The 16,490-nt window shown below is 35.5% G+C and overlaps 1 protein-coding gene across 1 annotated transcript; it reads right to left on the bottom strand.

The window, feature by feature from the left end:
• Positions 1–9,135: 9,135 nt before the first annotated feature.
• LOC102903479 (olfactory receptor 5B12-like) lies at positions 9,136–10,074 on the bottom strand. Its single transcript, XM_006995040.3, has one exon. It carries the CDS (start codon positions 10,069–10,071, stop codon positions 9,136–9,138), a length of 936 nt encoding a protein of 311 aa, XP_006995102.1. The 5' UTR covers positions 10,072–10,074.
• Between the last annotated feature and the right edge of the window lie 6,416 nt (positions 10,075–16,490).

Raw genomic sequence — 16,490 nt, 5'->3', positions numbered from 1 at the left:
CCTATGCTGTCCTGTTGACTACTGGTCCTTGCCAAGTGAAAGTCTGTTTCCGTGTGTTCCTTGCCCTGAGGAAATCCATTGGACAGGCATTCATATGCTGATCTGAGATTTGGCTGCATGGCTCCCAACACATATTTATTTTTTAAAAAAGCATGATTCTGTGCAACATAGATTTGGCATTATTAAACTACTGTCCATGAATTAATAAAGAACAGAATGGATGTCATTTTTGGTAAATTCCTCTTTTCTAAACTATACCTAAAATTTCTAAAATTAAAGGACCAAATAGACTCTTTATTATTTGTTTTACATATTCTTTATTATCAGATTGTGTCTGAACATTCTTATTTCGAGTTAAGGAAGTGTGGATAATGAGTGACCATGGTATCAATTTCTGTGTGTTGTCATGAATATAGAAAGTAAGATTGTCATGAATGATATTTGGTGTCTGGGAAATCATTCAAGGTAATTCTCATGGATAATTTTAGTGTATGAAATAATTGTGGAATTATTTTGAATTCTAGGCATTAAAAATAACTATGGCACCACATATGTATGAGGTTAGCCTATACATTTCAGTGTGGGATCCTATAATACTTATAATTAGGATCTGGTTCTCAAAATTAAAATGACCTCTCATTTCAAGTAAAGACACCCAAAGTTCCCTCTATCCTATTCATCTCCCAGAAGCATGAAAAGATTTCTTATGAGGGGAATATCCAATCAGAGAAATTAAACACAAAATGTAACTACAATGAAAATATTCCTGAACATTAGAGTTTTTAATAGAAGTTTCATGTGGTTTACACACAGACTTAATTATCTGTCTAAGACCATGAAGACTTTGCTTTTCCGAAAACCTTTTTCAAACCATCCTTGATCCCTTTGTTTCTCAGGCTATGGACTAGATGGTTAAGCTAGTGGTGGGCTGTATGTACAAGAAGATGACAGTCTCAAAGAAGATGGAAACAGTGGTGAGGTGGTATGCTTAGGTGTAGAAGGCCATTTTCTGAACATCACCTGAATAAATTCACAGGTCTGCAACAAAACTAAGTAGGGAAGAATTTAAGACAAACAAGAGAATAACAACAAAGAACATTGAATGAAGCTAAAGTAAAGTGAATGATTTCCGGTTTGGAAATTTGAGAAAAAGAAAGAGCCAACAAAAGGGGAAATGTCACAGAAAAAGTGATTAATCCTATTGGAATGACAAAAGGAGAGGTGAAAAGTGAAGGCAGCATAGATGGAGGAATGAAGGAGTCCACAAATGCAGGTGACAGATACCATTAGGATAAATGTGGTACTTGCCACAGTGGTAGTACAATGCAGGGGTTTACACACTGCTGCAAGGTAGTCATAGACCATTGAGGTTTCATCATGAGACCACTGATGAAACATTCAGTGACAGTAATGGCTGCAAAGAAGAACATCAGGGTAGCACATAAATTGTGGCACATGATCTTATTTTCTGTGAGAAACCATTTCATTACTTTGGGAGTGACTGCTCAGACATAAACACAGTATAACATGTAGAGCTTACTGAGAAAAATGGTACATGGGAGTGCAGAGTCAGGAATTCAGTAGAATCAATGTGATCATGTCATGGTTAACAATCAGCATGATCAAATAAATGAGAGTGAAAATGATAAATAAAGGGATCTGTAGTTCTGGGGCATCAGTTAGCCCCACAAGAATACATTCACTTGCCTCTGAAATATTTTCTATCATCATTTGAAAATTAAGACAAGTACCTAGGAGGAGATGAGAAAATTGAATGTTGTGGCAGATGAACATTACCATGCAATTTGAAACACATGTAAAATTCTCTTTTTCATATGTCAATGTTTTGTCTAATATAAAGTAACATCACGTGATTTCAGAGTAAAGAATGCTGATGATGAAACAAGTGGACATTAGAATTTCTATTCTGACAAAAACTGTAAAAGACAGTACAAGTTATGACTTGGGGGCTCATTTCAGTGTGCTTGTTATACCATATTGTTTATTACAGTTATCCAGCAAAGACTATTTTATACTACCTGAAATAAATTGTAGGTACTCTTGCTTAAAATGTCCACTAGAGTCTTAATCAGTGTAGGTGCAGAGTAAGAACATGTAGTCATACATCAGTATACAATGCAAGAAAAAGTTATCAGTGCATCTCATGTGAAATAAACCCTTGTCAACTAATTTTTATCTTTTGTTTCCCTTTTTCTATTGCTGTTGTCAGAGGACAAACTCATAACTTGCTTGTAATTAGCTAATACTGCACCATTGAGCCACATCCCAGCCTACATTTTTCTTAATATCAGTAGATGGGTAATGATTTGATCTCTTCCCTAGAGGCATGCTTTTTTATGAGAGATTTTAACTAGACTCTTTCATTTAAGCACAGGTGAGTTGAAATGTACAATCCCTTGAACATTTTTTTACTGGCACGTTGATACTTTTCAGTACCTTGAAAAATGAACAAGAAATTTTCAGTTACAGTAAGATTCAGATATTTTCACTTCTTGTCAATATCTTCATTTTTCACATAGACTACAATTCTACATATGGGAGCATGTGAGAATAGGGTAAGAGAGAATAGATAATATTTTGTTCTCTCCATATCTTGTACACCATACAAGCTGTATTACAAAGAATATATTCTTGTACTTGCCTATATGTTGTCTATGGTGGTCCCTCACTCTTTTGCTCTGGTTTCATTAAGGACAGGACTTTTCTCCCTGAGAAAACTTCTGCATATGGAATCTTGAATTGAGAATCTTGAGGATTACTCATTTCTCTGAACTGTGCTCCCTTAACATTCAATGTGAAAGATGTTTCATCCCTTATCTTAACCAATAGCTAAGATTAGTTTATTCTTATTCTGTTATGGCCATAATTTAGAATGCCTATAGAAAATGTACTAATATTCAAATTAAACCCATTAGAGTCATTACTGTCCATATACCATCTGATTACTTCATGGATTGTGACATTGACATTGTAGTTAATGTAAACTAATCCTAAAAAAAATACCTAAACAGTTGGCATGTCAAATGGATGTATAAAGTGCTGTGTCCTCTCAATTCCAAAAAGGGAACAATAAGTTTTGTATTTCTAATCTCATAAAAATCTTTTAAACAGAATAAAATTTGGAATTCCACATCTTTATAACAATATTCACTCCAGTATCTGATGGTCATGAGCATGCAATGTGGAAGCTGTTGAGCTGTGCAGTAGAGCAGATAAAATAGAAGAATAAAGATGATAAGTTGGCTAGAAGTATTTTCGGTAGGACAGCTATTTTTTTCTTGGTTTTATTTTCACATTTTTGTTTCATCTGTAAAATAAAATTATCAGGTGTTCCATATACTTTTACAGTTCTGACTGACCATGGTGGTACAATGTTGTGATACTTAGTGTTCTAGTGACACAAATGAGTGACATGGGTCACTTCATGTCAAGAACATCAGTCCAATGTGCAGAACTAGGAAATTATCTCCTTTGCTACATGTAGTAGAGCTATGTTGTGGGACAGAATGTGGCTTATCTCTATAAAATATCAAGGCAGGGACAGCAACCTTTCTCATAACTCTGGAATAGAGGTGCCAAGAGGTCAGATGTCTCTATGTGCTTGTGATCCCATATTGGTTCTTCCACCTCACTTTGGTGGAGACAGCAAGGGTGGTTTGTATTTGGTCTGAGGTGGCTTATGAGACATGAGGAAATAAAACTTTATTAAGAGAACCTCAGATTATTAGGCTCTCGGTATCACATCTAAGTCAGGCGGCAAAAATTTTTTAAAAAATGGTCTTACTAAGGTCTCTGGATAAGGCAACTTTACATCTTCACACATTTTTTCTTTGTCTAAAAGGGCATAAAATGATCTGAAAATATTTTTTCCTTTTATTAAAAATTCTGCTTACCTTACCAATGCAATCTTGATGTAACTACTCTTTCCTTTTTTAAAAATGTATTTTAAAATATTTATCTTTTTAAAATTTATTTCAGTCTTGTCCACACATATGTTAATGCATGATATGTGTATCTGGTTCACTCATAAGACATAAGAATGCCTTGAAATCCCTTGAACTGGAGTTACAAGCAGTTGTGAGCAGCCATGTAAGTGCTGGGAACCAAACCTTGGTCTTCTCTAAGGTAGCAACTACTTATAATTCCTGGCCAACTCACAAACTCCTCTTATTATCTCAAAAAATGATCAGCTCATAATAGTACAAATTTATAGGTTACAATGTGACATTTTCATACATCAGTTCTATGCCTATTACCCAAATCAGAAGGGAAAAATTGAAGAGTTGTATGTACTGCTTATAAGCAGTAAATACTAGAAACTCCACTAATGAAATTTGTTACAGCTAATAAATGCGAAGATGTATAAGATAAAATAATGAACACAAACTCAATTGTATTTCTTTTAATTAACAATGTAAAATTCAAATAGGCAATTAAGAAATGAATCTCAATTATAATAACAATTAAATAAAAATTTTGAATAAACTGAAATTAATAAGAAAGGACCTGCAAAATATAAATCATGAAACATGATTGAGGTAAATTTAGAAAACAGGAAAACTGGAATACATATATGCATATATACAATTGGAAGTCAGTTATACCAGGAATCTTGATACAACAAGAAGCTGTTGTGGTGGTAATCTAATTGTACTGAAATGTGATTTTGATTGTATGTTAATAAATAAAGTTGTCCGGGGGTCAGAGCTATTAGAGCCATAGCAAGAGTGTGGCGGTGGTGGCACACGCCTTTAATCCCATAGATCTCTGTGTGTTCAGGGATATAGCCAGCATTGGAGACATATGCCTTTAAGACCTAGGGGGCTGTACATTCAGACAGTGACGAGGCCGTCACATGTTTGGGTTTACAACCAATGAGAAGGCAGAACAATAATACTATAAAAAAGGCGTACAGACAGGAAGTAGCCCTCTTTTCGCGAAGCTGGGACAGCAGGAGGAAGGGTGTGATTTTAGCTCTGAGCTCTGACCTCTCGGCTTTCTCTTTTACATTGTTTCTGTGTTTCTTATTTAATAAGACGGTTGGTTACATCTACAAGCTGTCAAAAAAATTCAGAGAAATGCTTCCTGAGAGGGGAAGAATGTGGGGTTTTTATTTTGTATTTTATTTAAATAAAGAAAATCAGAAATATTACTTATTGGCTAAAATTTATGGTAGCACATTTGGTAGAAATTAAGCAAAAAAATGGAAATGGATACTGAGAGAAGAATCAGTTTATACCTGGGACAAAGCCCCAAGTAGATTATCCAATCCCAAGTGATGAGCCATATATATATATATATATATATATATATATATATATATATATATATATGGTATATATTGTGATATATAGATGCATAGAGGAGGAGAAAATCATGAATTTGAGAGGAAGTTGGGAGCAAGGAAGAAGTTAACTAGGAAGAAGAAAGGATATAAATAATATAAAGACAGTAGTCATTTATGAAATTCTCAAAGAAACAAAAATTAAATTTACTCATATTTGACAAAAAGAGCCGAAGGTTAGATAAAAGGACATGCATCACACACAGGTAGGCTACCTTGTCCTCCCTCGCACTCTCTTCCACTCCAGTTCCCCTAATCTGACAGCTGTTTGTCAGAGAGAACACACTTCCTTCAGACTTTTAAAATTTCTTTAAAACTCACCAGATCCCAGGCCTACTTGCTTCCAGGGAAACTTTAGCCAACATATGTGCTGCTGCTCTCTCTCCCCATTTCCATTCCAGCTACTCAAGCCACAAACAACCTCCAAGGTTTATAGAAATCCTACATCCTGTGTACAGTCTGATGAGTCTTCTTGACTCTAGATCACTTGCACTATATTCAAATTCCAGGTCAACCCCTGTCTTCACATCTGTATGCAGATACAACTTGATGATTCCCTGGAACCTTATTTGCCCATGCCATCCCCAGCCCTCTTGCTTTATCCAGGCAACATAGTTGGAGGCAACGTAGAATCTCTCAGATCAGACACACAACCAAGAAAAGAAGTCCACATGCTAGAACTCATCATAAAAACACAGACAATGTGTAAGAACAAAACCATCTATGTTCCCTAAAATTTCCTGGTCCTGTAGACTTGTATTTTATGAAAAATTACCTGGATGAACACCAGGACAAAGAAATTTAAAGAAAAATCATAAAATTTCTGAAATTAATCAAAGCATTTAAATAAGACATCAACAAACAGCTTAATGAACTTAGCAAGGATAGCAACAAATACCTCATTGATCTCCCAGAATACCCTAACATGTGCTTCAGTAAAATAACAAAGACAACCTGGGGGTTTGAAAACTGGTTTCATTAAACAGAACTATTGAAGAGAAGTAAAGCTGAAATGAAGAAATCGAAAAACTCAATGGAAACCTTAGAGTTGAGTATACAGTCATCATGAAGTTTTTGGTAATCCATAGCTGCTGGGAGAGAGAGACAGTTCTCTCTAAAAATGTAGCCACAGATAAGTTTACCACACCCATATATTCAAGATTATATGGAATACACAAATTTGGTCTTGAAGTGAAAAAAATCAAAAAGCACAAAGTTGGATGTGTAGGGGAGAAGAAATGTTGGACAAGCAGTGGTGAATATTATCTCAGCACATTGTATGAAACACTCAAGAAAGCAATGAAATTTTTAAAGAATATTTGAGAATTTAACTGTGGTGTCTACCTATCTATTTATCATCTATCTATCTGTCTATCTATCATCTATCTATCTATCTATCTATCTATCTATCTATCTATCTATCTATCTCTCTATTTATCAACACTTGCCTTGTCTATCTACTTATCTGTCTATGGTTTGCCATCAATGCAGCTCTATTTTACGACTATCTGTAGCTAGAGTATTCCTGCCTTGCCCACAGTCAGGACAAATCTTTGTCACCTGCCAGTCCCACAGCCGCTCAGACCCAAACAAGTAAACACAGAGACTTATATTGCATACAAACTGTATGGCTGTGGCAGGCTTCTTGCTAACTGTTCTTATAGCTTAAATTAATCCATTTCCATAAATCTATACCTTGCCACGTGGCTTGTGGCTTACTGGCATCTTTACATGCTGCTTGTCCTGGCGGCAGCTGGCAGTGACTCCTTCTGCCTTCCTGTTCTTTCTTTTCTCCTCTCTGTTAGTCCCGCCTATCCTTCCTGCCAATCAGTGGCCAATCAGTGTTTTATTTATTGACCAATCAGAGCAACATATTTGCCATACAGAAAATCTCACAGCAACTATCCTGAGATGTGAACAAATGTTTATTCAACCCAGACAGAGCCCTAGTGCAAGACCAAAGAAGCAATTCCAAGTATAGCTTGCTGAACCCATGAGTTTAGTAGTGACTGTGATTACATGAGTGTGTGTGTGCCATTTTCTAAAGTAACATGGGTGTTGCTAGAAAAGATTCACTTTTAGAAAGCCCACCCAAAATGGGTGACCACTCAGAAAGAAATCTGAATTTCTAGAGCTCAATAAAAAACTTACAAGAAGCTTGGATTAAGAGTCTCTTCTTTCTAGCATTTTTTTTTTACTGTTATAGTTCTAAAGACCTGACTCTGTGAGTATTTTATTTTTATAAGATCTGGAGCTGTGCAAGTTCCATTGTCATCCTAGGTCTTTTAAGTATTTTGAGACATCTGAGCTTTTAATTTTTATTTACTTCTTGTCTTATAACCACTCTTCATTTCATTTTTGTTGTTGTTGTTTCTTTTTTTTTAATTTTTATATAAGAGATTTTCTAGTTGTTTTACATATCAGCCACAGATTCCCCTGTCCTTCCTCCTCCCACCTCCCGGCATTCCCCCCAAATCCACCCCCCATTCCCACCTCCTCCAAGGCAAGGTCTCCCCTGGGTAGTAAGCTCAGCCTGGTAGATTCAGTTGAGGCAGGTCCAATCCCCTCCTCCCTGCACCAAGGCTGAGCAAAGTGACTCAGCATAGTCCCTAGATTAAAAAAAGCCAGCTACTCAGAGAAACCCTGTCTCAAAAAACCAAAAAAAAAAAAAAAAAAAAAAAGCCAGCTCATGCACCAAGGACAGGTCCCAGTCCCACTGCCATGGGGCCTCCAAAACAGTTCAAGCTAATCAACTGTTTCACTTATCCAGAGGGCTTAGTCTAGTTCCATGGGGGCTCCTCAGCTATTGGTTCACAGTTCATGTGTTTCCAATAGTTTGGCTATTTGTCCCTGTGCTTTTTCCAATCATGGTCTCAATATCGCTTGCTCATATAATCCCTCCTCTCTCTTGCTGATTGGATGGACTCTCAGAGCTCCACCTGGGACTTGGCTGTGGATCTCTGCATCTGCTTCCATCAGTCACTGGATAAGAGTTCTATCATGACAGTTAGGGTGTTCGGCCATCACATCACCAGAGTTTGTCAGCTAAGGCACTCTCTTGACCATTGCCATTAGTCTATAGTGGAGTCATCTTTGTGAATTTCTGGGGATCTCTCTAGCACTCTGCTTCTTCCTATTCCCGTGGAGTCTTCATTTATCATGATATCTCTATCCTTGTTCTCCCACTCTGTTCCTGATCCAGCTGGGGTCTCCCACTCCCCTAAGCTCTCTTTCCCTTGACCCTTGCCTTCATTACCCCGTCACGTCCAGTTTGCTCATGTAGATCTCATCCATTTCTCTGTCGCTGAGGGATCCCTGTGTCTTTCTTAGGGTCTTCTTTACTAGGTACCCTCTCTGGAGTTGTCAGTTGCAATCTGGTTATCCTCTGCTTGTACTCACTCATAACTGGATACTAGATGTAAAGTAAAGGATTACAGGACTGCAACTCTCTCCTCTTCCAAGGATGAGTGTTTCAATTCAGAGGAAATAGTTATAGAACAGCAATTTACACATAGAGTGTAGTTTTATGTGGAGTATTATAATATATAGGATTAGAATCTTTTATTTTTAATATTCAAGTGCCTTATTTCAGTAATAAAATATCCAAAATTATCTATGCCTAGTCAAAATTTTAAAAGTATGAATAAAAAAGACTTCATCTATGAAATATCTATTAAGAGGAATTAAAGTATAAAATAATTACAACTAAAATATTTATAAAGAGCTACTTTGAAGTTTTATATTATTTTCAAGTACTTATACTTAATTGACTAATGTAGTGAAGACAGTGCTTTTACAGCAACCTTCTTGAAGGCATTCTTGACCTCTTTGTTCCTCAGGCTGTAGATGAGAGGGTTTAACATGGGGATGATCATCGTATAGAACACAGAAGCTATCTTGTCAGTATCCATGGAGTGACTAGTACTGGGTTGTAAGTACATGAAGGTTGTTGTACCATAGAAGATGGAAACAGTGGTGAGGTGGGATGCACAGGTGGAAATGGCCTTCTTGCGGCCCTCAGCAGAACGCATCCTCAGTATTGCAACAAAAATAAGTAGGTAGGAGCTCAAAATAACCAATACAGTTGAAGTAGCATTGAACCCTGCCAACATGAACAGTACAATTTCATTATTATATATATCAGAACAAGAAATAGCCAACAATGGGGGAATATCACAGAAAAAGTGGTTAATTACATTGGAATGACAGAAGGAGAGGTGGAAAGTGAAGACAACATGGATGGAAGATTGTAAGAGTCCACTGATGTAAGAACTAGCAACAAGCAGGGCACATTTTTGAGTTGTCATGATGGTAGAGTAATGCAAGGGTTTACATACTGCTACATAACGGTCAAAAGCCATTGAGGCAAGCAGGAAAACTTCAATAATTACAAACGCTATGAAGAAGAACATTTGGGCAGCACATTCATTGTACATGATCTTGTGTTCTGTGAGAAATCCTTCTATTACCTTGGGAGTGACAGCTGAGGCATAAACACAGTCTACCAGTGAGAGGTTACTGAGAAAAATGTACATAGGAGTGTGAAGTCGGGAGTCCAGGAGAATCAACATAATCATCCCAAGGTTCCAGAGCAGTGTGGTCAAATAAATAAGAGTGAAGATGATAAATAAAGGGATTTGCAACTCTGGAGCATTTGTTAACCCCAAAAGAATAAACTGAGTCATCTCTGAAGTATTATTCTGCATCTGTGTTACATGGGAATTATGATAGGCTCCTAGAATGAAAGGAGGAAATTAAAAATTGTTCTACATAGAACTTACCATGAAATTTTACATATCACCAAGGTCTCTAACTAAATTGTGAGCATCATCTAGTATGAAGGAGCCTATAATAGATAGAAATTGGCTGAATTAAGTCACTTATCTGGGATTAGTACAAATGGAGACTGTCACTTCTTCATTATTAATAGAGCTTTTTAATTATAATCCTAGGATTTCTTACAGATTCCTGGTATATGATAATATTTATATTGGTAACCCTGAAATGACTGATTTGCTATTTGCTACATCTTACAAACATTCTTGTCTAAAATATACTAAAAGTTACTTGGCAGCAAGGGCAATGTAGGTACATACAATTAACTTTGCTATATTTTAGTAGCAAAACTTATCTAATGTATTTCCCACCTCTGAAAATTGCACCAAGTTTAGCTCACTAGCTGTAGCTATGCAGTGATTTTAGGGGCTGCTCCATGGATACTGTTTTATCTCTAGTTTGCCAAGGTCTTCTTCCCTTGGATTCTTCTCTTTGAACCATGGACCAGATGATAACATCTTGCTAGATGAGGCATATTCTCTGTGAGGTTTAGATATACAGAAACCTAAGAGTATAGTTTTTCAAAAAATAAAAGCAAATTTAATTACTCTCTTTACATATAATGGGCTTTATTTTTCACAGAGGCTAATATTTTCTATTGATATCACACTAATCTGTTTTATTTGTGTTTGAGAAACAATAGATTACAAGGGAACGAGGAGTTACATTTTTTTTTCTCTCTACAGAATCTATGTCCTCAAACGACATGTATTTCATGGTGTACACTGTTCCATTTACATGGTGGATCAAGTAACACCTGACAGTTAAACATGAGCCTGCCTCTTAACCTGAGAGCTACTTTCAACTTTGGAATCTTGAGGATACCAACTCCTCTACATTAATAATCACTTATATTCAAGGCAACAGACAATTTAAGTAATATTATTCTATTAGACGGCCATGGTGAAATTCATCCTTCTTCACAGGTTACAGCTGCACTTACATTAGAAGGATTATATAAGTTCTTGCAAGTTATAAGAGATTCTGACATTTTTAAGACATGTAAATGTATACCCATACCTTCAATGATCTTTCTCATCTTTTGCTGGTTTCTTCAGAATGTTCAGCATACAGTACTAATGTCTAACAGTTGATGCTCCCAAGAAAAGGGACATAGCAATTGACATGTCAAATGCACCTTGAAAGTCCTACAGCTTTCTGAAATTAAAAAGGAGCTGTAATATGTGGACTTCTAATCCCATAGAACATTATAAATATCAGAAAATTAGACCTTTTTCTCCCTCTGGAATGAAACTATCACCCCAGGATCTAAATGTCCTTAGAGAACAAGGAAGTCTGGCTACCCTACAGCAGCATAGTAGTGCCAAGGGCAGTGGTCCAAGAGTGAAAAATTATTAGTATTATTTTGTCTGTGACTCAGCTGCTGCCCCTTTCTACACATTAACTTGACTTTATGTGACACTTATGAGATAAAAGTGACTGAGAGTTTTAACATCACTTACAGATCTAACAGCCTATACATATATATTTGTTACTACTTACTGTTGTGCTAGGAACAGACCCCTAGAAGTAAATAAGTGTATGGCATAGACCTAACACACTAATCCAGGAAAGCATTTTGCTGTTCTCCTTCTTCACAGGTGCAGCTCTGCTGTGAAGTGGAACCTGGTCTTGTACTATTGCCAATAAGAGGGCAGAGAGCATAAGCAGAATAAATCTCATGGGGAACAGTACACTTTGAGTGTCTCTGGAGACTCATGTACTTACATTGACTTTTCAACCTGACCTTGGAGACAGCGGGAGACAGTGTTCTTTTCTGTCTAACAGCACTTATGAAGATATTGGGTAACAGATGTTTAGAGGGAAGAGCTTCCATTTATTAATCACAGCTGTTCCACACCAGATTGTACACAAAATAAATCGAAAGCCTCACTAAATTTTTACCTAAGCAACTTTAGCAATTTGTACAAGTGTTCTGATATTAGATTTTCTCAAACATGAAGAGATGACCCTATGACAGTTTATTCTCTCATTTTAAGCATTGTAAAGGAGAGATGTTTTCTTCTTATCACAACATATGTAATTTGGGTATATATTTTTCTTCTTATATATTTAAAAATTTAAGATTTCCCCAATCTTCTCCTGGGACTACCCTTGCAATTCTCCCTCAAATCCCCACTGAGACCTTATCTGAAACTCTCCTGATATATCCTCTGTCCCACAACCAATGCCCTTGTCTAGTCTGACCAATCAAACCAGAACTGCAACTGGCCTCTAGGCTTCCTATAGGACCCACCTTATTTACAACTCCCACAGTTCATCTTCTGCATTTCATCCAACCTCTCCACACACTAGACATCTCATTGTATAGCCAGGTGAGTCTCCATGTCCTTCCTCTTCACTCCTTCTCCACAAACCTCAACATCATGACTAAGTCCTACCTATCTGGTATCCAAGCCTAGTTTGGCCTCCTATGCCTACAACACAAAACATCTGTAGAGTTTGCACAGAACACTCTCTAGCTAGCTATCCTCCAACCTACAAGAACCTTCTACATTATTTCTAACCTGTACCCAGATAGATCTAGCTCCATAGCCCAGGCTAGGACAATGAAGCAAATCCTGAGCACCAGGTCAACTCCCTCTGTTCAACTGACTTCATTCCACCCAAATCATTTCCCTAAACCTGCCCACACATCCTCCATTATTCCTCAAACTGCTCCATATAAAACTTAGAAATAACTAAAGAAATCCACATTTTCATATACCATTGCAAAAATATCAGAATATGAAAGATCATGCCAGTATCTTTTCTTCAAAACATATCAGATCTGTAAAGATTTTTACCAATGGGAATTTCCTATATGAACATTATGACACAGAATTTAAGAGAATAATCACAAACTACATCAATGAATTCAAGGAGTTTAAAGAAGACACAGAGAAGCAGTTCAATTAAATTAAGAATAAATCAATTAAGGAAAATAAACATCTGAGTAGCAAAAACACAAACAGAAGCCTGATAGAAATGAAAATGACAATCCAAGAATTGAGAATAGAATTCATTATGGAGGTGGAGATAGAAACACTGAAGAAGACTAAAGCTAAAATGTAGATGGAAATGTAAGTCTAATAACTAAGCTAGAAAAAGCAAAGAAGTTTACTAGTGTAGTCTGAAGCCATTCTCTGTCCTGCCTAGTCCTGCAGTCCCATAGCCATTTATAAAATAATTACTCAGAGGCTTCATATTAATTATAAACTGTGTGTCCTATGGCTCGGGCTTATTGTTAGCTAGCTAGCTCTTACATCTTAAATTAACCCATTTTTATTGATCTGTATTTTGCCATGTGACCACAGCATTGCCAGTCTTTTGGCATCTTGTTCCTTGGGTGGCTGGATGCTGTCTGCCCTGACTCCACACTTCTTCTCTATGTATCTCTGCTTGGATTTCCCTCCTGGCTCTTATCCTGCCATACCATGGGCCAAAGTACTTTATTTATTAACCAATGGTAGCAGCATATTCACAGCATGCAGAAAGCCTGTCCCACAGCATTTCCCTTTTTGTGTCTAATCAAAAAGGAAAGTTTTCATTTCAACATAGTAAGATTACATATAACAAAACAGTTATCAAGTAAGAATTACAGTTACAATATTTAGTCTATGTGCATTTGACAAGATTAAATAAAACATTCTGTTATTTATCCTATCTCTGTAAGTGTAAAGTTGCTTATCTAATTTATCTTTCATCATAATTAAAGAAAATTATAATTATAACCAGTTAGTCTTCAACTCCATTAAAGACCCCAGAAGGATATAAATAATATTACCTGAGTAAACAGGAAGTGCATTGTAAGCACTTCCAAAACTTTAGAAATGACAAAAGACATCTGGTTGCCTAGACAGTCACTCAAAGTTCTTTTCTAACATTGGGGCATCCATCTTCAGCTTATAGGCCTAGAGTATCTGGAATAATTTTCAGTGAAGCAGGAAATTTGAAGAATTGTCCCACCTATTTTGGCAAAGTTCATCAGTCACTTTCTTGTATGTTCTGCAGAATGTCTGGCAATTTCTTCTGTAAGGCAGGAACCTGAAGGACCATCCTTCAGGATTTTAAGATTAGGATACAAAGAAAAATTTTAGGATACAAAGAAAATTTAGGATTTTAGGATACAAAGAAAATTTTAGGATTTTTTTTTAGGATTAGGATATTGGGATACAAAGAAAATTTTAGGATTAGAAAATTTTAGGATACAAAGAAAAGTTTAGAAAATTTTAGGATTTTAGGATATTTTAGGAAAATTTTAGGGGATACAAAGAAAATTTTAGGGATATTTTAGGATTAGGATACAAAGAAAAAAATTTAATTTTAGGGGATACAAAGAAAATTTTAGGATACAAAGAAAATTTTAGGCTATAAGGAAAATTTTAAATTTTAGGATTTTAGGAAAATTTTAGAAAATTTTTAGGCATAGGATACAAAGAAAATTTTCTCATACAAAGAAAATTTTAGGATTTTAGGGATACAAAGAAAATTTTAGGAATTTGGGCGTAGCTTTCTTAAAACTACATATAAAATTACATATAATTACATATAATTTAAAATTACATATAATCACATATAAAATTACATATAATTACATATAAAGTAAAATTATATATAGTAAAATTACATATATATTTGGGAATTACATATAAAATTACAAAGAAAATTTTACAAAGAAATTTTTTTTAGGATTTGTAGGAATATTTTAGGATACAAAGAAAATTTTTAGGATAAAAAGAAAATTTGCCTTGTTTTGGCAAAGTTCAGTGGTCATTTTCCTATGGGTCCAGCGTGTCGAGTTTATATAACATACTGTCAAGCAGTCTAGGCAAGAAGTTTCTTGGCCAAAGGCTAGCCTTTGCCACATTGAAAGCAAATTCCATAATGAGTTTCTTAGATGCCTATCACCCTCTTTGAAGTAATTGGTGCTGCCAGGAACATACTTGTCTCACTGTCCAGGAAAGTCTACGTTCTTAAAATATTTTAAATGCGACAATCTGTAGGTCTTTGAATTCAAAAACTTCATAAAAGATTACCTATCACTCTAAAATATCTGTTCATATCTCAAAAATCTGACTAACATGACTGTAAGTTTGACTATTATAGATGATTACTAATTTGCAATGATTATACAGAGAACACGTGGGAAATTTCCTTGGCTTATTTCCAAGCAAAAGAAAAGTCCTTCAAACCTTTGTTATTAACATGGCTTTAATGAAATTCTGAGACTTCTAGCACATTTCCTCCCTGTAGCTGATCAGTTTCATCATTACCTTGTAATAAAGTGCCTGGTAGACCTGTAAGGTTCTGAAATGTGTTAATATACCATGGATAGTTTCTATTTCTGATTATATGTTGTCATTGAATAATAATAAATAACAAAGCTAATTTTGAATCATCTGGAATAAGTTTAGCAGTTTCAATGTATAAATCAACTCTTTGTGCATATTGAGTGTTAGTAACTATAGTAAGAGGTTTTGAAAATCTAATAATACCATGGGAATAGCATATAATTCTGACTTTTGAACTAATCATAAGCACTTAGAGACACTTTACTTATTTTTCATGACATAACCAGTCTTTCCAGATTTATATACATCAGTATAGAATGTAGGGACTCCAAAAATTAGTGTTCTATGTGAGGGAGGCTCCAATTTGTTTTTTGGTTTTTTTTTTTAATAAACTGAAATTACTTGCTTTGGTGATATTTATTGTTAAACTCTCCCAAGGAATTAGTACAAACTTCTTGTCAATGTTCATATTTTGCCAGTAATGAGATTTAGCATTAATAAAAGGTGCCACAGTTTTTGATAGATCTGTTCCTCCTAATTGGCGAAGACTTAATTTTTCTTTCAGAATCAATTCAGAAACCTTTTCTTCATGGGTTTTTAATTTTTTTATTCTGTTTTTGTAGTAAAAAATATTCATTCCAAGATATTGTCTTTTCTCTGAATAAGAATTACTGTGGAAGAATGAATAGAAAATAGTATGTCTGGGATACAATCAAAGCCTTGGTCCAAATGATCCACATGTGCATCCTGAAATTTCTTTTCTACTGAAGCCAATTTTCTCTCAGTCCCAAATGATAATTTTCTTGGACTATTGAAGCCCTTATTATCTTGTCAGGTTTGAAATAAATTACTCAGTTTTTGAGTTGTTAATCCAATTGCAGGCCAAAGCCATTTAATATCTCCCAAAAATTTTTGAAAATAATTACCAATTCATAATTGATCTCTTCTAATTTTTACTTTTTATGGTTGAACTTTCTGTGAATCTATCTAATACC

The sequence above is a fragment of the Peromyscus maniculatus genome, chromosome 1 (genome assembly GCF_049852395.1).
Source record: "Peromyscus maniculatus bairdii isolate BWxNUB_F1_BW_parent chromosome 1, HU_Pman_BW_mat_3.1, whole genome shotgun sequence".
Classification (NCBI taxonomy): domain Eukaryota; kingdom Metazoa; phylum Chordata; class Mammalia; order Rodentia; family Cricetidae; genus Peromyscus; species Peromyscus maniculatus.
Note: the sequence above shows the minus strand (reverse complement) of the source record. Positions and strands in the feature narration are given on the sequence as shown.